The sequence below is a fragment of the Gymnoscopelus microlampas genome, assembly GCF_963454915.1.
Source record: "Gymnoscopelus microlampas genome assembly, chromosome: 2".
NCBI lineage: Eukaryota > Metazoa > Chordata > Actinopteri > Myctophiformes > Myctophidae > Gymnoscopelus > Gymnoscopelus microlampas.
Genome location: NC_139939.1, coordinates 33,791,388 through 33,812,992, shown reverse-complemented (window position 1 = coordinate 33,812,992; position 21,605 = coordinate 33,791,388). Strand labels below are relative to the sequence as shown.

General features: G+C 42.8%; 2 protein-coding genes across 4 annotated transcripts; one reads left to right on the top strand and one right to left on the bottom strand.

Moving 5' to 3' along the window:
- Positions 1-703: 703 nt before the first annotated feature.
- On the bottom strand, positions 704-12,188 carry LOC311060659 (protein Niban 1-like). Of its 3 annotated transcripts, none has more exons than XM_084078917.1 (15): positions 12,033-12,188; positions 8,333-8,460; positions 7,442-7,567; positions 6,612-6,726; positions 6,241-6,411; positions 5,083-5,198; positions 4,840-4,950; positions 4,508-4,667; positions 3,665-3,843; positions 3,104-3,190; positions 2,545-2,625; positions 2,048-2,164; positions 1,785-1,883; positions 1,521-1,632; positions 704-1,354 (listed from the first exon to the last, which is right to left on the bottom strand). In XM_084078917.1, exons 1-15 carry the CDS (start codon positions 12,115-12,117, stop codon positions 1,086-1,088), a joined length of 1,956 nt encoding a protein of 651 aa, XP_083935043.1. In that variant the 5' UTR covers positions 12,118-12,188; the 3' UTR covers positions 704-1,085. The 3 variants fall into 3 exon arrangements, with proteins under 3 accessions (XP_083935043.1, XP_083935044.1, XP_083935045.1); XM_084078918.1 differs by having other exon boundaries at positions 6,241-6,402; XM_084078919.1 differs by lacking the exon at positions 1,785-1,883.
- A 5,048-nt stretch (positions 12,189-17,236) lies between these two features.
- Positions 17,237-21,333, top strand: LOC311056930 (E3 ubiquitin-protein ligase TRIM35-like). Its single transcript, XM_084073781.1, has 7 exons — positions 17,237-17,507; positions 18,372-18,467; positions 18,589-18,825; positions 18,929-18,951; positions 19,084-19,202; positions 19,444-19,634; positions 19,779-21,333. The coding sequence occupies exons 1-7, from the start codon at positions 17,268-17,270 to the stop codon at positions 20,535-20,537; spliced, it is 1,665 nt and encodes a 554-aa protein (XP_083929907.1). The 5' UTR covers positions 17,237-17,267; the 3' UTR covers positions 20,538-21,333.
- The last annotated feature ends 272 nt before the right edge of the window (positions 21,334-21,605 follow it).

Below are 21,605 nucleotides of genomic sequence, written 5' to 3'. Positions count from 1 at the left end.
TATTATCACGTCAATCGGTAATGATTGCATTTTTTAAAATGTCTTTATTAAACTATTTTGAGCTATTCTAATTGTAGGCAAACGCTCGCGGCTCGCCCCAAAACACAGTTGCCCCGGGGCAAATCCGGCGGTATTCACCCTATATTCTTAAACGTAGTAAAACGGTGCCAAAACCTAACCTTATTCCTAAACTTAACCTCAGTATAGCAATGCCTAACCCCACACTTATTTCCAACTTTATCAGACCCTCAGTAAAACAAATAGGCCTACAACAAGAAGACTGAATACAAGAACCGCCGGTCCACGAAAAAATGGGGTTGAGCGTGTTTTGGGGCAAGTCTTCCGGTTACCGTATAACTGTATGGAGCCTGCTATGCTTGATTTATGCTCGATCGTTCGACGGTGCAGCGCACTGAATATTGCAGATCTACAAGCTCACAACACGTCGCTTCCTCCGATGTTGTGAGCTTGTAGATCTGCTATTTTTGGCGCTTTCTTTGCTGAGATTTGGTTCTCTCCTTTAAGAATAGAGCACAACTGCCCATTGGAATCTGCCAGAAATGAATGAAATCAATACATTAAAAGATAATTAACTAGATAAATAAAAAGAGAAAGAATGAAAGAAAGGAAGAAAAATATGTCAGTTGTTACATTGATACAGCAATGTTCCTTAAAATGGACCGGGGTTTTTTTGTGCAAGTTTCTTTAGGCTACATTTTATTGACAATGCCTTGTGTATTTCACTTGAAACAACAGAACCATAAAGGTCTATGCTGAAGGAGAGAGAGGGGGGGGGGGAGAGAGAGAGAGAGAGAGAGAGGAAAATAAACAGTTTACCACACTGCAATGATAGCCTAAATCAGTGTTTTATAAACCAAATTGGCATCCAAGATGTGCATAATGCTTGTTTTTGGAAGCTTCCCTCATCATAACAATATTCTTTCCTGAGCCTGGATTTCAGATTAGGACTTGAATTACTCAATTTTATCTTGTGTCTACAGGCAAAAGATGAGTTGATAGATATTTATTTAAACATTTCAGTCACAGTTGATCAAGATAGATATTCTCCTGCATCAAGCAGGAGCCTATATTGTAGGTGTATCATTAAGGCTTTCTAGGGGGTCATTGTCTGGTAAGTCGTCCACAGTGACATCCTGGGCCGGCACAGTGAGCTCAGTGAGTGCATGAGATCCTGAGGCAGAGCCGTTGCAGGCTTGGCAGCAGCTCTGCTGGCAGGCACCAGAAGGCAGCAGTTCCTGGTAAACAGGCTCAGAAAGACTAGAGCTGGAGCCAGGCAAACGACTGGAAGCAACAGGGAGAGGTACACACTGCTGGGGTAGAGTGTGCTTCATCACTGCAGGAACACACACACACACACACACACACACATGTGCGCATCATAATAATATACTGATAAGCATGCACATTGCACACGGAGACACACACATTGTTGGTGTTATAAATCCATCTGCATATTTGGCCCTGTAGCCAACCTCGGGATATGATTTAGTTTGCTGTACCTGATTCGATGTGACGGGTCACACTGTCTCTCAGAATGCAGTGATAAAGGATGTCAGGGTGAATAAAGAGGGCTTGCTCTGAGTTCAACGTGGCAGCATAACAGGACAGATCCTGCAAACAGGAAGTTTTGCCTTAGACTTAAAGCCAGGGGGATAAGAGCACACACACGCACGCACGCACGCACGCACACACACACACACACACACACACACACACACACACACACACACACACACACACACACACACACACACAGAGCATACCTGTGTACCCATGGCCTGTGTAAATGTTGGCAATATTAGCTGCAGAATAGACTCCAAAATTAACTGAGAACGCACAGCCACCAGTTCCACATCCAGTTGCTGAAGGCATGCATGCATGACGTATTTATGAGCGAGAGAGAGAACAGAGAAAGAGAGACATAAACATAGAAATAAATATAACTGATTTGAATTTCTGTGAATAACATTTATTTGTAGATACCATGGATCAGAGAAGTGTTTTCATATTTATCTCAGTGACAGACCTTGATCACTCGGTCTCTGATCCTACACAAGACAGCACTTAGCTGTGAATGGTCCAGACGGCAACAGGGATATCTTGAGACCAACCTCCGGAATGTCACAACATACTTATCGACCACCTAAGAGCACAAGAGAGCGAGACAGGATGGATGAAAGCATTGAACAGTTTGTCACAGTACTAATATTAATCTGGTACTTACATTATCTCTTCTATTTATCAGTTATACCTATATTTAGAAATGGTTTTCACCTAAAGTACACAATCCAGAGTGTGTTGATTTAAAGGTGCTACAGTATAAGTGAGATTTTTTGCTTAAAGAACCACTTCCTCACTAATTATTATAAGTTGGTACAATTTCTGTCTACTCAGGCATCTCATAGGTGGGCTGTGGAGTGTGGACAGTTTAATGTAGGCTGTAGTTTCTATTAGCTTGGAGTCCACATCAATGATTTTTTTTCTTGAAACATATTCCATTGCATAGTGTGGTTGCAGAATTACCCTGTAGAGAGAATTCTGAGCTTTGAGCAGTACAGGCCTCCAGGTTCCACTGTGGACTCTCCATGTCTCCTGGAGCCATGCCTTTTGTCATAGAAAAACACATTCAACCAGGTTCTTTGCTTTGTTAATCTAAAATAATAATAAATAAAACAGTTAAAATAATATTATCTGATATTAAGGTGCGCACAACAGAGAAGCTCGACACAGAGCACTGAGAGCAGTGCCCTGGGTTCTGTAAAATGGAGCTTCTTGAACAGAGAATACACCTTGTCCCACCTACAATGTTGCGACAGAGTCTGCATGTGCAATGTGCATGTGTGATCATCATGTAATCAGACTATCTATTGGTGTTTCTTCTTTGTATCAGAAATAAGTAACGGCATGTATACAGCTAACAGTGGTTGTGCAGGTCAAAGGTTTTAGCATAGAAAGAGGAGTGCAGTGAAACATACTGAGTTTCATAAATCAGCAGTTTCATGGAATGCACTATACACTCATTATCATACTTTAATATAGCAACGGTTAAATGCAATATACATAGCATAGTTTTCTTCCACACCTGTCCTTCTGAGCCCATCTCCAGCCTGGACAAGCAATGCCACATCCTGGCTTCACCTGGGCCAAGGCGGCACAGAGGCCCCAGCATCTAGGATAAAATATATGTACACAATCCACGCCTGCTACAGCTTACAGCAGAAGTTCAGTAGTATAAAAATACATATACTGGAGAACAGATTGCATTGCATACACCATAAAATGGTTGAAACTTGTTCTTAATAGTTGTGTGTAATATTTGTTTTTGGTGCAATTTACGGCTGAGAACCTGTTATTTTGTAGCTTATGCTGAAATCATGGCTTTAGGGTCCATGTAACCATTTAAAAACCCATTATTTAAAAATGGTGTGGGTGTCAGTTAAAAAAGAGAGTTGTCTGTATTCCCGGTTGCCTCAGGTGACGTGTGAATAAAGTTACTCAGTCTAATGTTGGTTTGCACAAGGTTACAGAAGCACAGTGTGCTCAAGACAATGTTTACATTTCTTAATAGACCTATTGTGGTTCCTCGCTGGCAACTGTAGTGCAATAACTTTTTTAAATTAATGACTTTTGAGTGAGTGCACACCGCTTTCACTGATGTGCCCTCGGATCCTTCAGCTATGATGTCATCGCAGGTATCCAGGAAGTATTGCCGGGTAGAGGTAAATGCATCACAGATTGGTGTGGATACTTCATGCAGAGTTTGGTCAAGTCTTGGGATGATGACATGAAGAAGGGACTGTAACATCAGGCCACACATGTTCTCTATGGAGCAGTGAGATACACTTCATCTGTTTATAAATACATTTCATCTGTTTATAAATACATTATTTTATGAAAGTGTTGTGCAAAAGTAGCAAAATTAATCTGAACGTTTTTGAATAATTACACCTATAATGATATGTCCAAAATAGGAATGCCATAGGTTGAAAGTGGGTAAGTTTGTTTCATAAATATTCAACCAATGAAAAAAGTATTAACAAGAGCTTGTGATTCTATAATAACTACATTGGATCTATTGGTACACAGATCTTTTTTCCATTTCATATAAAGTAACAGTTTCGGGCATACAAGGTTTCTACCTGACAGTGATGACATGGTCTCTAGGGAGGAGGGGACATAGCAGTAAAGACACACATGTTCTCTATGAGCAGAGGACATAGCAAACTTAGGTCGCAGGAATATTTACTGGGGGCTAAGCACTGGCTTACGTAGATATGATTGTTTGTAATGAGGGTAATGTAGGCAGTCAACCTTTTGTGAGTTGCCCTTGTTGTGAATTAGTTGAGCCGGATGAGTCAGCTAAATGTCTAAAATGTAAATGTAAACTAAAAGAGATAAAGGCAGCCCCTCTATTCTCCTAATTCCTCGGAGGACACACGGACGCACACACATTCACCACACATACATTACATGCATGCAGACACACCCATCATAGTGTGAGTGATGTGGTCTTTCAGCAGACTGGTCTGTTGTAGCACTGCAGTGTGTTGTTCCAGTTCACAGCGACGTTCAGCCAGCTCCTCTTTCAGTGCTGCCATTGATGCCTTAATCTGGGATGTTGCTAGCCTGTAGACTTCAAACAACAGCTGACAAACATGCATGCACAACATGCACACGCACATGCACAGATTGCACCCACATACACACATGCATGCATACACAGAGATTTTGTGAGCGTGTGTGAGTGAATGCATGTACATGTTTTACTCCAGGATAAGAACAGTATAGCATTAATCATCTCTATTATGTTTTGCTCACTTTGATCCAAGCCTGCTTCCTCCTGCTGCTACTGCGAACCCTAATCATCCTCCGAAACACCTGCTTCCGTAGATATGACATCACTTCCTCCATCACCATGCACACCAACACCTGGACAGTGGAGACAAATACTGTAGGTGAGACGGAGACAAATGTAATAACATGGTTCTCAAAGCTAAAAGCAGACAATAATGACAATACTAAAGCTTGTTGTCACTTTGGATTTTGAAGTATGACACTGACCTCTTCCTCGTTGCCCACCAGGAGCACCCCTGGTTGATAGCAACCCCTTTGTTGCTTCAGGGAAGACATAGCATCTAAGAAGGCCCTGGATTCTGTAGAATCTCCATGCCACAATGCTATAAAATGTAGACAAATCAAATAACAAGCAGACAAGAACTAACCAATAGAGTATTTTCACGGATGGGTATGGTGAAGATACACAGTCAAATCCACAGTGCTCACTTTTGGTTGCATTTGTAATCTCTCAGACCAAAGTCTTTTGTGCCCCTGACTTTCAGTTCACGGAGGGACAGGTGCGTTGGTGGAGCAGACATTAAAGGATTTTACAGCATATCATAACATTAATTAATTCAGTAGTGATTCATTCAGGTTTTACTGCGTATCAGCATGAATCTGCTGTACAGTTAACATGCAGTAATGCTGCTGGCACACAGCAACACCAAAATGAAATATACAGTACCCAGAATGAATGCTTATTACCTTCAGTTGAGTTTACCATGTGGTTACCCATCTGTTAACAAGGTCAGTGTAACAGACCGCACAAGGCATGGTGATTTCTAGCACTGAGACCAATGAAAATGGTTGCATGATTCTGTTTAGTTTGGCCTGACTTTAATTGATGTGTGAACTAGAAAAAGTGCTCTTCGGAGCACAGGTCTCCGCCAGGTCAGGTACATGTAGGTTATTGTGGGCCAGCAATGTTCGGAATCGTACACTGCGTTTATGATTTGAGGCATTTTGTTCAAAACAAGCCACTCCTGCAAACTTTGGATGCCAATCTTAGCCAATCAGGATGGAATATGAAAAATCGGAAAGATCCGCCTTGAACACATGACTATAGAGATACTGTTTACCGATTTGCGTGATGTTTGGACAAAATCTGTAAGAGTAATATCAAAAAACTGGTTTTGCAAAAATCGGCCTCCTGTTGGCACTATAACTAGCCGATCTGAAAAATTCAGAGCAGCGGTTCTGCTCTGGTATCCAGGGAGTGTGTGCACAGTTTCGCTTCGATCGGGCCAACGGTGTCGGAGATTAGCTGCTAGCAGACAGACGGACGGACACACACACACAGACAGACGGACAAGGTGCAAAACATAGTCTCGGCCACGCCTTCGGCCTGGCGGAGACAATGACATAGAGAGCTACAGTACATACCACAGCTCTGGTGCTGTACTACTGCCTGCAGTATGTTGGCCCATTGTGTCTGTTCCTGGCGTGATGCTGTGGCCAGACACACAGGGGCGCTGTAAGGGTGCTGGATTAACACAGGGAAAGCTGTGGGGCAGTCCCAGAATACCATCCTGCTGCCTGACCTACCTGAGGCATGTACACACACGCACGCACGCACGCACGCACGCACGCACGCACGCACGCACGCACGCACGCACGCACACACACACACACACACACACACACACACACACACACACACACACACAGTGTGCCAGAATAAACACAACAGAAGTCTGTCTGTCTATACCCCTGACAGACAAGGATTAGAAGTGTCGGTCGGGTATACCACCTACCTGTGATGTGTTTGCACATGTTGTCCACTAACATAAAATGCTCTTCTTCGGAGGTGCAGATCTGACAGCCTGACAGAACCAGCTCTTTCTTACACCCCCAGCCACCTTTAAAAACCTGCGAACAGATGTGCACATGAACTGTACAAGATTGTGCACACACATACATTCATTGATACACATACATCCGCATCCACAGATGTGGCGGACTGGCGGTAGATGGACATGTACAGTGCACAAAATGTACACAAAGGAAAGATCTTCATAAAACACACTACCACTGCTGTAAGTCAATGTACATTAAAACTAGAAAAGTGCAGTCCTTGGAGTGCAGATCTCCACCAGGCCGGGTTGCCTTCCTAAAGCTGTGTCAGTTGCAGCCGTCAGAACATGAGAAAAGACGCAGAGGAAATAGAGTTTGTAACAGACGGTGCAGGTTTTTTTGCATTTGTGGCTTCCCCTATGGGCAGACACGAAATCGCTTTTGGAGGTGCGCTCTAGGCCCCTCAACATGCAATTCAAATTTGGGGATGATTGTGAGATGTTGTGTTCAAGATATATACTGTTTTCGTATATAAGAAATAGGCCCTGCCCATATTTTTGTGAATGTAATTACTGGCAAACGATATGGAGTATGAACATTTTGTGTGACGGTCATTGTCACAAGACGCACAAGAGCATTTGTGTGTAATTTGGTGGAGAAAAAAAAAGGACGAAAACATTATCTCCGCCTCCCAGCCATTCCGGCCTGTTGGATGTAATGAGCCATGTGTACTGTACTTCATAGTGCGCACAGCTCCTACAGTAGTTGTCTATCTATGTACAGTCCGTACCTCTTTGGAGTCACGGCTCTCAACAGCAAAACTGTGAGTGACCTGTAGGTGTCTCTGTCTCCATGTTCCATCCAGGTACTGTGGCATACTTCCCTCCAAGAGAATCTCACCACCTGGAACAACATCCTGAAGTATACAAGATTTATACATCCATTAACTACACAAAAACACACAACACTCTGCGTGTTGTTGGTAGGATGAGCACCTGTGATGACACCTGGCAGGGATGCTGGAGGAGAGTCCACACGGTCTGCATTTCAGACTTATATATATACGTCAATCAATGATGTGATTCTGACATGGACAATTGTCAAATTCCGATGGGTTTAGGCATGAGACCGGATGTTAGCATCTATTGTCACAGATGCAGATGTTAAATTATACAAACGACATCCAAATAATGTTCTAATTATGGAGGACCTGAGCCGTATCATAATACAGTATCATAATCATTTTAACCACATTATCCATCTATTCCATCTTAGATCAGCTATTAAAATAGCAGATCTAAGATTTGAAAAAATCTTGAAAATGTTTGGACAATTCTTTATAATTTTAGATTTGTTTCTTCTCTTCTGGGGCTCCCTGGCACAAAACATTTTCAGATGGGAGTCCACGGCCAAATGCATATCAATTTGGAGACCCTTGACACAACAAGGTTTGAGAACCACCGCTCTAACCTGACATCCCACAGTCACTGAAGCTTACACTCAGCCAGCAAAACCTCAGCCAATAATTCATCTTAACATTATGAGTTTGGCATTTTAATGTCATGAATGAATACCAACAAATAACCGTTATCTCCCCAGTTTCGTCTTCATATTCAACAAAGGAGGATGAAATGTATTGGAGGGGTATTCATTGATTATCATGTTGGTGTGATTCCCTTACTGTATTCTGAGTTATTGGTCTGGGTTGGCCAGGTTCCTCATCTCTGTTCCTCACACACTCCAGGAGATGTGAGCAGTAGTGTCTCTGATAGAGCGGTGCCAGGTCCTCCATCATGTCTGTAATGTGCTCTGTCCATTCACACCAGAGAGACAGAGGGCTTCCAATGTAATGTCCACAATGCTTTTTCCCCCCAGCTATTTTCTAAAATAGCTGAAAAATAAATAGAGCTTGAGTGTCTCTAAACTCCTCTTCATTATCCTGGAGACACTCTGCAAGCCCCTAAAAGGACCCCTGGGGGTCCCCAGACCCCACTTTGAAAACCAAAGTGGGTGTCTTAGACCATCAATTCTTTTGTGTTTAGACAGGATGAGGCATGACGCCTTGAATATGTTAGGCAAGAATATCTCAGACACACACACACACACACACACACACACACACACACACACACACACACACACACACACACACACACACACACACACACACACACACACACACACAGTGTGTGCAAGCACATGCTTGCACACACAGTGTGAGTATGAGTATGTTTAGTAAACGAAACCATTGCAGAGTGTTCACTGTTGAGCATGAATGAGAATGGAGAGACAGTTACGGGTGATGGTGGCTGCAGAGTAATAGCCATGTTGGAATACAAACACATGCACACAGCCTGAAGGGCTGGGCTGTGATTACTTCTTTTTAGGTTTCGAGAGCCTATCAGGCTTCGAACCCTATTACATCTGTAAGAATTCATGATCTTCCGCCGGTTTTGCCAGTTCTGGCCTAACCGCCTGGTCACTTCTTATGAAATTCGGCAATATGGTAGAGGGCTATGCCAAACGGCGAAAACCCGAAACTCACAACCATTGGCCAAAGGGTGGCGCTGTAGCACTCAATTGAAAATGCCAACTTTGAACAGGTACAGCTCATGCCCTGTTCGACCTACAGCCATGAAACTTCGATACACACATGCGTCTCCTCAAGCCTAACAACTTTCGCTGTTTGACTTTTGACCTCTGACCTTTAGATCTCCCACCATTTCGAATTCTATGAAAAGCAGTAAAAAGCAGTAAAAAAATCACTTCTCCTGGGATTTATGAGCAATCTGTACGAAACTGTATACACATGAACTTTGGACCAATGCCGACAAACGTAACTTAGCGGATTTTCCATAAGTGAAAACGTTAAGCTTTTATAAGCCAATGAAAATTGCAGCTTTTTTTAAATTATTCATCTGCCCCTAACACATACATGCAGACTCACATTTGTTTGACACTTTGCAATATTGTAGAGGGTCCTTCCAAGTATCACTGAAACCAATCTTACTCCAATTGGTCAAAGGGGGGCGCTATAGCAATTTTTTGAAAATGCAAACTTTAAACAGGCAAAAGTCATGCCTCGTTTGGCCGACAGCCGTTAAACCTGCTTACACATGTGCCTTGACTCATGAGGAACACATGTATCACTTTGACCAGTAAGCTCTGCCCTTAGATTGTCTGCAATTTTGAGCAGTTTGAAAAACATTTAAATCCAGGATTTCTGAGCAATTTGCATGAAACTGTGTCAAATACATGTTTGAGGCCCTTTTTCACAGGTTCAGGTGTGTTGGTTCAATAGCTTGATCGCTTAATCATCTGCCTTGAAACCATAGGGTAGCCGGTTCGAATCCCACCTCAGGTAGACTTAATTATAATTGCATTGCACACAACATGACTATACCAATGAATACATGTGCAATTGTTAAAGATGACGAGAAATGCATACTTGAAAGTAGTTCTTTTCAATGTATGACGTACTTCATTCGCGCTTTTGTTTTGTTTTGTTGGATTCTCCCTTTTCACTGTCTAAGGCTGTGTATTGGATAGCTCCACCAGTAGAGTGTGAGTCTCATGTGCCGAAGGTCCCTGGTTCGAATCCCACTTATTACAGTTCACATTTAAATTGCATTGTACAAAACATGACCCTGTTAATTCAGACAAGTGCAATGTTTAGACAATAACACGGAATGCTTTTGAGAGTAGTTTTTTTTTATGTATGACATACTTTCTTGTGAAAATAGCCGATCTACAATCTCACACCTTTTTAGATAGCAACGCGTTGTGAGCTTGTAGATCGACTATTTTCCACTAGTTTCCATTCCGAAATATATTGAGCAGTTTGAAAAACATTTAAACCAAGGATTTCTGAGCAATTTGCGTGAAAGTGTGTCATGTGTGTGAACTCCCTTTTCACTAGTACAGGTCTGTTGGCCCAATGGCTTAATCATCTGCCTTGAAACCACAGGGTTCCTGGTTCGAATCCCACGTCATGTAGAATTCATTATAATTGCATTGCACACAACATGACTGTATCAATGAATGCATGTGCAATTGTTAACCAGTAAACTCCGCCCTTAGATTGTCTGCAATTTTGAGCAGTTTGAAAAACATTTAAATCCAGTATTTCTGAGCAATTTGCGTGAAAGTGTGTCATGTGTGTGAACTCCCTTTTCATCAGTTCGGGTCTGTTGGCCCAATGGCTTAATCATCTGCCTTGATACCAGAGCGTCGCCGGTTCAAATCTCACCTCATGCAGACCTCAACTCAATTGCATTACACACAACATGACTGTATCAATGAATAAACATGCAATTGTTAAATGAAACGCTTATTGAGAGTACTTGTTTTCAATGTATGATGTACTTCATTCCCTCTTTTGTTTTGTTTTGTTTTGTTGGATTCTCCCTTCTCACTGACCAAGGCTGTGGATTGAATAGCTTGATCAATACAGTGTTAGTCTCATGTGCCAAAGGTCCACGGCTCAAACCCCACTTGTCACAGTTTACATTTAAATTGCATTATGCAAAACATGACCCTGTTAATTCAGACATGTGCACTTTGCTCTCTCTCTCTCTCTCTCTCTCTCTCTCTCTCTCTCTCTCTCTCTCTCTCTCTCTCTCTCTCTCTCTCTCTCTCACTCTGTCACAGTCTGCCACTCTGTCACTGTCTGTCTGTCTGTCTGCCAGTCTGCCAGTCTGCCACAGTCTGTCTGTCTGCCAGTCTGCCACAGTCTGTCACAGTCTGCCAGTCTGCCACTCTGTCACAGTCTGCCAGTCTGCCACTCTGTCAAAGTCTGCCAGTCTGCCAGTCTGCCAGTCTGCCACTCTGTCAAAGTCTGCCAGTCTGCCAGTCTGCCACTCTTGTCACAGTCTGCCAGTCTGCCATTATTCTCGAAACCGCTAATTGCTGCTTGCAGCTATATTCTCTCTTTGTATTTGAACCCATTAATGATAATGCACACAATAATACTGAACTGATCACTCTATGAGCAGTATTGCTACATTTGAGCTCATCTTAGCAGACCTTGTATTGGACTGTACTTTCCTGTGTTTTTTTTTTTGCAAACTGCTAATAGAGTATTCAATCAATCAATCGAAGCAAGTTTCAACACATAAATTAAAAGGAATTTGGGAAATATAGAAAGTTATGAAATTATTATCATTATTATCATTATTATTATTATCCTCATTATAGGCTATTAATTCGTTTTTCGTACAGTATTATTGTAGGACTAGTATTGGTCCAATAATAAAATATCTCTCACCTCGGTCTGCCTTCTCACATGATAGCTAGTAAAATCTTCAATATAAATGTTATACTCTTAATTGAACTAGTTAAATTAACATATGTATTTTCTTGCGTATTACCTCCTGGCTTACCTGATATGTACCTGCGTTGTTTCGATTTCAAGTGGCAGGTTTGTTTCCCTCCCATCCTTGTCTCTCCTATAGACGTTTGAGTCATTCAGCACACCGCACAGCATTAGGCTACCGGGTAGTTGGGTACACCAACACTGGATCTAGATGTCTTTAGGTTCACGCTGTACACACTAGTGTACTTTCAGTTACCCCCATACTTCAAAGTTATATTTTTCATCCTCATCTTTTTCCATCCCCACCCTTCTCTCATGCCTCATTTGACAGCGATAGCTTCAATAAAACTGATTCATGTTGACAGTCAATACCCACTACAGCCCTGGCAAAACACCTTCACAATAGCATTATAACATCAGTATTCCAACCTACGACAGCCCTGACAAAACACCTTCATATTATAGTATTATAACATCAAAATTCACACAAACTACATAATAAGTATAATGAAATCATCCACAGTAAATAAGTACAGCACTGTAGCTTAGTCTTGTGGAGCCATCACTGTCCATGTACATGCAACTGATGGTGTGTGTGTGTGTGTGTGTGTGTGTGTGTGTGTGTTCGTGCATCAGTGTGTTGTGTCTGTATTATTTTTTTGGTCTTTTTCTGCCTTTATTGATAGGATAGTGGGCTGACAGGAAATGGGGAGAGAGATGGGGGGGTGACACACAGCAAAGGTCGTCGGGATCGGGAGTCGAACCCGCAACACTCTGACAAGCTGGATTACCAGCATGTGTGGTATGCGCCTGGACCGCCATGCCAGTGGGCGCCCCTGTGTCTGTATTATTGACATGCACATGAACTTGATGATGGAGGAGGGGGAGATTGGAGGTGGCATCCGGACCTTCATGGCATGCTGTGTGACTGTTGTGGGGTGAAACAAACCTATAATAGGGCCAATGAAGAGTTGATGGACGCTGGCTACTGAGGGTCATATACTGTACAGTAATTGTCAGTTTTAATGTGCACTGTATAGAGAGCTATCTTAGAATAAGCAGGGTTATTTCAACCATGCCATAACGCTAATTGTAGTGTTAATATGTCACTGTCTGTTAGGGTGCAGGAAAAAGGACACCAGGACACCAGTGTGGTGGAAGTCTAGACTGCTGATGCTATTTGTGTCTTTGTGTGTGTGTGTGTGTGTGTGTGTGTGTGTGTGTGTGTGTGTGTGTGTGTGTGTGTGTGTGTGTGTGTGTGTGTGTGTGTGTGTGTGTGTGTGTGTGTGTGTGTGTGTGTGTGTGTGTTGGATGGGGAGGGGGGGGATTACAGGAAAGAGAACCTGACAGCAGCTAACTATAATGAATTTCCATTCATATCTGAGCTCTCTGGCAGAGCTAAGCCACAAACAATCAGTGGTGGACATATACTCAACCCCAGTACTTGAGTAAAAATACTCCAGCTCAAATTTTACTCCAATACAAGTGAAAGTAGCTTTGTCAAATTTGTACTTGAGTTATAGTACATAAGTACTTGTTTTAAAAAAAACTACAATTGCATTTTCTTTTTGCTGTATTCAAATTTCCTCCCAAAATTCAAAGATTTTCCAGGAAAAAAAAAAAAACAATAACCAGAGGTTCAGGCCAGCTGGGCGCGGCACGAGACTGGAGGCTCCTGGCTGACCTGGAGCAGAGACTGGAGCTTGCCACAACCAACCTCTGGCCAGATCTTGTGCTTTGGTCCCCTTCAATTCGAAGCGTTGACATCATAGAGCTCACAGTGCCCTGGGAGGATGCTGTGGGCGAGGCCTATGAGCGCAAGAGTCCCATCCAAAGGCCTGATGTCCAACTCCTCCTCGCCTCGCGCTCACAGAACCGGACGAAGGAGAGGAAATTGAGTCTCAGCAAAAATGACGCATCAGCCAAAACAAATTTCTGAGGAACAGTAACACACTGCAACACACTGCTACACACACACGCGCACACGCGCACACACACACACACACACACACACACACACACACACACACACACACACACACACACACACACACACACACACACACACACACACACACACACACACACACACACACAAACCCTCTATGGAATGCTATGATAAGAACAATTTTGGCTCCACAAGTTCAAACACAAAGGACACACAGGAAGACATCTATCAGGCAGTGCAACCATGTCCAGCTCCTGTGCACGCACATGCATGCACACAACGCACGCACGCACGCACGCACACACACACACACACACACACACACACAAACTCATACTCACTGAGGATAAATTAGAATGTTGCCTTGAACTCTGGACTTTGGACAGAAACTACATCACAAACTAACCGTTCTGTGGAATTACCAACAGTGAAATTGCGAGTGAAATTCGAGTGAAGATATTAAAACGTTGCCTTGAACTCTGGACTTTGGACAGAAACTTTATCACAAACATGTCCAGCTCTTTTCACTCTGTTTGAAAAGAAAATGCAAAGAGCCTGCATTGTTCAGTTTCTGACATACACTGTACAGACATATAGTAAGCCAATGGTTCCACAGTCCAGAGGAGAACCCGACAGAACTGCGTGTAGGGTCCGCTATGACAGCGATGATGTCATTTACTGACTCAGTTGCCCTACACATAAACCTGTACATAAGGTTACGTAGCACAGCAGAGCAGGCGGGTACCCTGACACTAACAAACATCTGGCTTGCACTGGAGCTTCTTGGAGCTCTCAGCAGCAGCCTCATGCAGTCATTATAAGCCACTGAGTTGTCTGATGCGGCCTTGTCTGTGGCAACACCAAAGGTGGTGTAACGGAGGCCCTCTTAATCCCTGTAACATTACAGGACTTTGGGATATGTACATGCATATGTCAGGGGATACACAGTAAAACATGGTATGATATTGCACATGATAAATAAGAGACAAGTAATTGATTATAATGATAATCTTTATTGAAAGTCTGTTTGGCATGTAGGTGTGTTCCAGACATCGGGGGAGGGGGAGAGGCCACCTGTGAAAGACAAACAGCAGAGTTAGAATGGTAATGGTGACCTGAGTTGTAAGAATATAAATGTCATTGCTACTGTTTATCAACAAATCAAGGGGAGTGAGGTCTTGAGGCAGAGGGGGGCACACCTGGGACACCAGTGGTTGCTGTTGAACCCTCTGGAGGTGTCGTGGGCCTATTCAATGAAACACCCAAGAAAGAGGTTGCCCACCTGACGACCCCAATGATACCCGTAACCCCTTACACCCAACCCTGTGATGACTTTATCATCCCCACTCACGTTTCTCAAGGTATAAACTAGGATTGTAACACCTAGTCCCATTCAGGTATGTGGTCAGGCGCAAGCTTGGCTCAGGGAGGAGGACGCCCAAGCCATGCAGAGTCCATGGCACTTTGGGTAATAACATCATATCCTGTGTTACTATCACGACATATTGTGAGCTTGTAGATCGGCTATTTTCACTATATTTGAAATAGGGCTTAAGTTGTTAATTTATAATGTAACATTGTCCCTTCCTAGAAATGTAGTGGAGTCAAAAGTAACATTTGTCTTTGAAATGTATTGGACTGAAAGTCATAAGTATCTAAACTGAAGTAGCCTACGCTCAAAAAACTGTTCAATACTCAAGTAAATGTAGAAATGTAATTACTGTCCACCACTGCCAACAGTATATAAACTATATATAGTTATGGCTAGTCTCTAGTCTGCATTTATATCTGTACCAGCCTACAGATTTATTTCATGTCACCATACCAGTGCATTAGGACATACTGTCTGTATAGAGATGTGAAATGTGAAACTGTCCAGGCTGATAGTGTGTCTTAAATGTGCTTGATATGCTCAGCTTTTGAGTATATACTAATACTGTGGTGACAGAAAGACTGACAGTCATGCTGTGCAGTGTGTACACAAACCACACACACACACACACACGCGCACACACACACGCACACGTACACGCACATGCACACGCGCACGCACACGCGCACGCACACACAGGCACGCACGCACGCACACATATTAATTCCCTATTAGTATTTCTAGTGGCAAATCTGGCTATACTGAATGATGAGAAATTCATCTCCTTGCTGTTATTCTCAATACATTTGTGTTCAAATAGATACATATATTGGTTGAGAATCAACATTTAGTAATTTCATGGAATGAATATAGCAGAATAAATATTGTTAGAAAAGTAAGAAATGTCCATACATATGACACGTCTTTAAAATACATATCCTACTTTTGCTCAACACTGCAAAACTACTAAATTACAGAACTGACATTCTGTATTTAGGATTTGCAGTGAGTGAGGTTATATATAACATGTAAAACATGAGTTTAGCCTTAGTTATGTGAATAAACAGTACAAGCCAACCACAGGACCCTGTAATTGGGAAACTCACATTACAGCATGATACAGTATATGGCTTAAACTAGCATAACCTAATTGCACAAGTCTCAAGTGGGAGCTTGAAGTCAGTGTAAGTGGATCTGAATGACATTAAGACCTCTCATATGATACTGTATGCATGTGTAACTGGCAGTCTTTCTGTGTTCAGCACTTTACTTCATACATCTATCTATGGTCCAGCTCCCCAGCCCAAGCTGCACACCCCCCATTCACCAGTATTGCAAGATTAAGAAACAGAACCACTTAAACCCTATACTTAGTTGACCCTATATATCCCATGGGCTACACTAAATATCTTTGCTGAAAATAGCCCATCTACAAGCTCGTAAATCTGCTATCTGCACATGTTCTCCCCCAGAGGACGGTACTTAAATATATATTCTTTTATCCAGCGCCACAACCTGTATTGGTTACAGTTCGACTGGTGGAGTGGGGTTACGTCAACTAAAGCTTGAGTTTACACTAAGGCTATATATCATAAGGTACCAACAACATTACACGTGCAAAAATGCCTCAGACACACATGCGTGCCGTGCACGCACGCACGCACGCACGCACGCACGCACGCACGCACACACGCACACACACACACACACACACACACACACACACACACACACACACACACACACACACACACACACACACACACACGGCTAACCCAGACATTGATACACATATATAATATACTGTATAATTGTTTTAAGTAATAGTGCTACTCATGGTAGCACTTGTGTGTCGGTGTTGTCTAACCCTGCCCACTTCTCCTCCCCTTTACTTATACCCCCTTGTGTCCTCTCTCCATCCACTTCATTCTATCCCTGTTCGTACCTTCTCTCTGAGGCAAAACTGATTTGCTTTACTTTTCATGGCTCTGAATCTGGAAGCCGTGTCAAACCTATGCCCTCTCCCTGATGTTCACCACAGGGCTGAGGCGGAGGGTAGCCCCACGTCACCTGGATCTCCTAAGCTGTGTGGGGAGCACAGTGAGAGCCTGTCTCTATTCTGTGTGGATGACTTGGAGCCTGTATGCAGACAATGTGCTGCAACTGGCTCTCATGTGGGACACAGGGTCTATCCCATAACAGAGGCTCTGGGCGACTGCAAGGTAGGGGCCAGGTATTTACGTATTGTGGATTTTTTTGTTGTTGAAAGAAATGCATTATAAAAACTACAGGGAGAACTTCTGTAGTCCAACCAGACTCTCTTTTGACCAACGCTGGTATGAAGTAGTAATGGACAAAGACAATGTGTAACGATAGCTAATGGTGAGCATTTCAGTGCGCTTATACTCTTAATTAACTGTGTAATACTTACATTTGATTAAAAGGAAAACTGTGTGTGACATCCACAACTGTACTGCAATATACTGTATGTTGTTCTTATTGTGATCACTGAAAAGAAAAATCAGGTCAAAGCAGATCATTCAAATGTGTCACCTGTATTGTATAGATTTATGAGACACTCAAAACACAGAATCTTCCACTAGCCCTAAAATGCTATTAATAGTCTGACGAGCGGTTGTGCTCAGTGTCATTGGATATACTGATATGTCTTATGTAAACAAAACAAAAAAAACACCTGACCATCTCACTCAGTCAACGTTAAATGGGATAGTTCACATATAGTAGAGTTGGGTTAATTTAGGTTATACATTTTAGTGAATAAGCTATAAACTCGAAGTAACTCTACCCAATATAAATCATGCCACTTATAAAAAGTAGCAGTACTATAACACTTATATTAAGTTACATAATGCTGGCTGACAATCTGAGTTTGGATGAGAACATTGTTGATACATTTCAACATTTGAAGCCTTTCTATATTGAATTGTTGTGATTTAACTTCTTTTTACAGGCCACAGACATTCACTTTATTTAATACATTTTTGCCACAGTCCTGCAAATATTTGACTGAAAGAGAAACATTTTGTCATGCCAACAACCAGAACTCTTCTGTATTTTAACACTAGGGGGAGCTCCGAATATCCCTGGACGGACTGCAGAAAAACATGATTCAGCTTGAGAATGTCACGAAAACCTGTGAACATGCATTAACACACAACCTGGTAGGGTCACAAATCACAAACTCAACACCAACCTCAAATCAAAAAAAAATATTGTTCAACATGTTTCAAAAAACATATTTTCCTTACCTTGCCTTTTGTTTCCCTCTCCTCTTCTGTCCAGGTCCAGGGACAGCAGACAGAGACACAGATTAAAGATGCGTTTCAGAAACTTCGCCAGTTCCTGAGAGAGGAGGAAGGAGACAGGCTTGGTGCACTCTGGGAGGAAGAGGGAGAGAGGAAGGGCGAGGTAGAGGGGAAAATAGACTCAGTGGACCAAGTAATACAATCTCTGGAGGAGAAGATCCAACAGATTGAGGAGGAGATGGAGGCAGGGGGAGATGGAGTGGAGTTTTTACAGGTAATTGTAGCCAAATTAGAGTGATGTTTCGCTACTCAAAGAAAGAGGACAATTGATTCGAATTTAAGATAATAACCAAAACTTTTAAACTATTCTTTTACAGAATTACAAAGACACAATGAAAAAGTATAAGTATAAGACACAGCAACAAAAACACACGTACACATACACATGTGTACAATGCTCTCATCCAAAATCACACATACAGAGGTTGCAAACCTGGAAAGGTGATTGACTATGTGTGAATCTTTGTTACAGGGTATGGCAGAGTCCCATGGAGCCAGACAGGGATTGTGGAACTGTAATAGATGTTAGCAAACACCTGGGCAACCTCCGATTTAACATCTGGGACAAGATGAAACACATCGCCCCTTACAGTGAGCGTCTGTCAGTGTGTACGCGTGTGTGTGTGTGTGTGTGTGTGTGTGTATGTGTGTGTATGTGTGTGTCTCGTGAGTGTGACTTGTGTGCGTGTGTGTGACTCATGTGTGACTCGCGCGCGCGCGCGCGCGCGCGTGTGTGTGTGTGTGTGTGTGTGTGTATTCTTCCATTCCTTCACTACTCTCATTGCCTATATCCTTACTTCCCATTTTCTCTTCCTTTCGTTCCACCGTCCAGCTCCACTGACCCTTGACCCGCGGACAGCCCACCAGTCTCTGAGGGTGTCACCTGGGCTCGTTGGTGTCCAGATGGACCAGGGCCTTGGTGTGAGTCTCCCTATGCCAGCCACCCCTGAACGTTTCCACCCTTACTCCTGTGTCCTGGCACGACACGCCTATAGCTCTGGAACTCATTGTTGGGAGATTGAGGTATGTATGAGACAGACAGACAGACAGACAGACAGACAGACAGACAGACAGACAGACAGACAGACAGACAGACAGACAGACAGATGGATTGATGGACAAATAATCAATCCACATTCACTCTGTCGCTCCCGGCTCCGATCACAGGTTGGTGACAGCAACAACTGGACGGTTGGCGTGGCTGGTCAATCCTTGTGCAGGAAGGAGGAGTTTGAGGCAAGCCCAGAGGCGGGGCTTTGGGCTATCAGCCTACGAGAGGGCAAGTATAGAGCACTGACCACACCCTATCAGCTCCTCCACCTGGACAAGTCAAGCCTCCTCAGGAGGGTCCGTGTCAGGCTGGATTGGGATGAAGGGCAGTTGGAGTTTCGGGACGCTGACTCCAGGGCACATCTTTTCACGTTCACCCATCACTTTGCTGAGCAGGTGTACCCCTACTTTGAGAGTATATCCCCCGACAGGGAGCTGGTAGTGCTGCCACAGAAGGTGAACGTGAATGTGGGTTTAGGCCCCGTCCCCAGTGAGGGTCCAGCTATCACCGCAAAACCCCAGGTGACAAGAAACGGATCTTCCGATAATGGAGAGATCAGTGCGGTCAATGGGACCACCAGCAAGTTGTCCGAAAATGGATGGCCAGGTAATGATCACACCTCATCAACATCTACTGCTGACAGATCACCAGAGAGAAAGACAACATGTGCCATGCAAATCCAGAGCCAGGAGAAGGAAGAAATTACTGAAGAAAAACTTCCCTCAAAGATATCCATAAGCAATAAGGACCAGATCACTATAACTAAAACCAGTGGAGGACAAAATAATACAAACACCAGGCCTCGAGGGAAAAAAACACACCAGCAAGAAGAGATTCAATGTGAACTACCATGTTTCACTGAACAGAGCCCTTAAGGAGGCATCTCCTGACAAAGACCAAAAGCCTGTTAAGTAGGAGATCATTGTATCAGTGTCTGAATGGCTACATTAGCGATGGAAAAATGCACATTAATATTCCCACTGTTTATTAAACTCTGACAGTGTACAAATGAACCCATAAGGTTCCCATAATTGCCCATAATTGTTTGTTGTGGGCTAAATTAGATTGTGCAAACAAGGAATTGACCTTGAGCAGGTGGTAACACAGCAAACATGTTAAACATGTGAACATGTGATACTGATATCTAAATGTATAATATTCACAAAGATTTATACATGTATTTGTATATTGTATATTGGGATCTTTCAGGAAAAGAAATGTCATCGCTTGCACAACATATTAAGCATGTTGAATGTTCCTCTAAAACAATGTTATACCATGCAATGTTGTTCCAACTCTAGTTTGTATCAAGGAAGAGACCAGGCACAAAATCTAAGGTTATTGATTAAATTAAGATTATTTAACAAAACTATGGAGTGTGTACTGTAAGTATGATATATCAGCCATGTACTGACAAGGGGAGTGTGGTGTGGGGTTGTTGCCAGGTGTTTTAAATCAAAAGAGTAGCTAAGCAAAATGCCCAGAAAAAAAGAGACATTGAGAGATAAGAGCACTCAAACGGACCATTCTGTGTGACCCGATAGCCAAGTGGTTAGGACACATACCACATGGGCTGAAATGACTGACAACTAGTACCTGGTTTGATTCCCCACTGGTGGGACCAATACATTTGCTGCATGTCACTTCCCTACTCTCTCTTTGTGTTTCCTTTCTCTCTCCACTGTACCTGTCAAATAAAGTCTCAGAAAAGGCCAAACAAATAACAAAGAAATAACAAAAAAAGCATACAGTGGGATTTGCTGTCACAATAAGGACAAAACAAAACAGCAGATTTAGTCAAAGTATGAAGCTGATTTTATTTGAAGAAAAACAGCAAGTCTCTACTCTAATCTCTTAGTCCTTCGACATTCACGTTGATAAGTGCCATTTCCATCCATGGCAATACAATAAAAATCACACCCAGTGTGAAGTGGGCGGTGTGT

Coding starts and splice junctions, on each gene's coding strand:
- LOC311056930 (XM_084073781.1), top strand. CDS start 17,268: ATGGCTCTGAATCTGGAAGCCGTGTCAAACCTATGCCCTCTCCCTGAT. Junction 18,468..18,588: donor ATGCATTAACACACAACCTG/GTAGGGTCACAA, acceptor TCTTCTGTCCAG/GTCCAGGGACAGCAGACAGA. Junction 19,635..19,778: donor CTCATTGTTGGGAGATTGAG/GTATGTATGAGA, acceptor CTCCGATCACAG/GTTGGTGACAGCAACAACTG.
- LOC311060659 (XM_084078917.1), bottom strand. CDS start 12,117: ATGACTCAAACGTCTATAGGAGAGACAAGGATGGGAGGGAAACAAACC. Junction 8,461..12,032: donor ACAACGCAGGTACATATCAG/GTAAGCCAGGAG, acceptor GTGAATGGACAG/AGCACATTACAGACATGATG. Junction 3,844..4,507: donor CATCACTCACACTATGATGG/GTGTGTCTGCAT, acceptor ACTGCTCCATAG/AGAACATGTGTGGCCTGATG.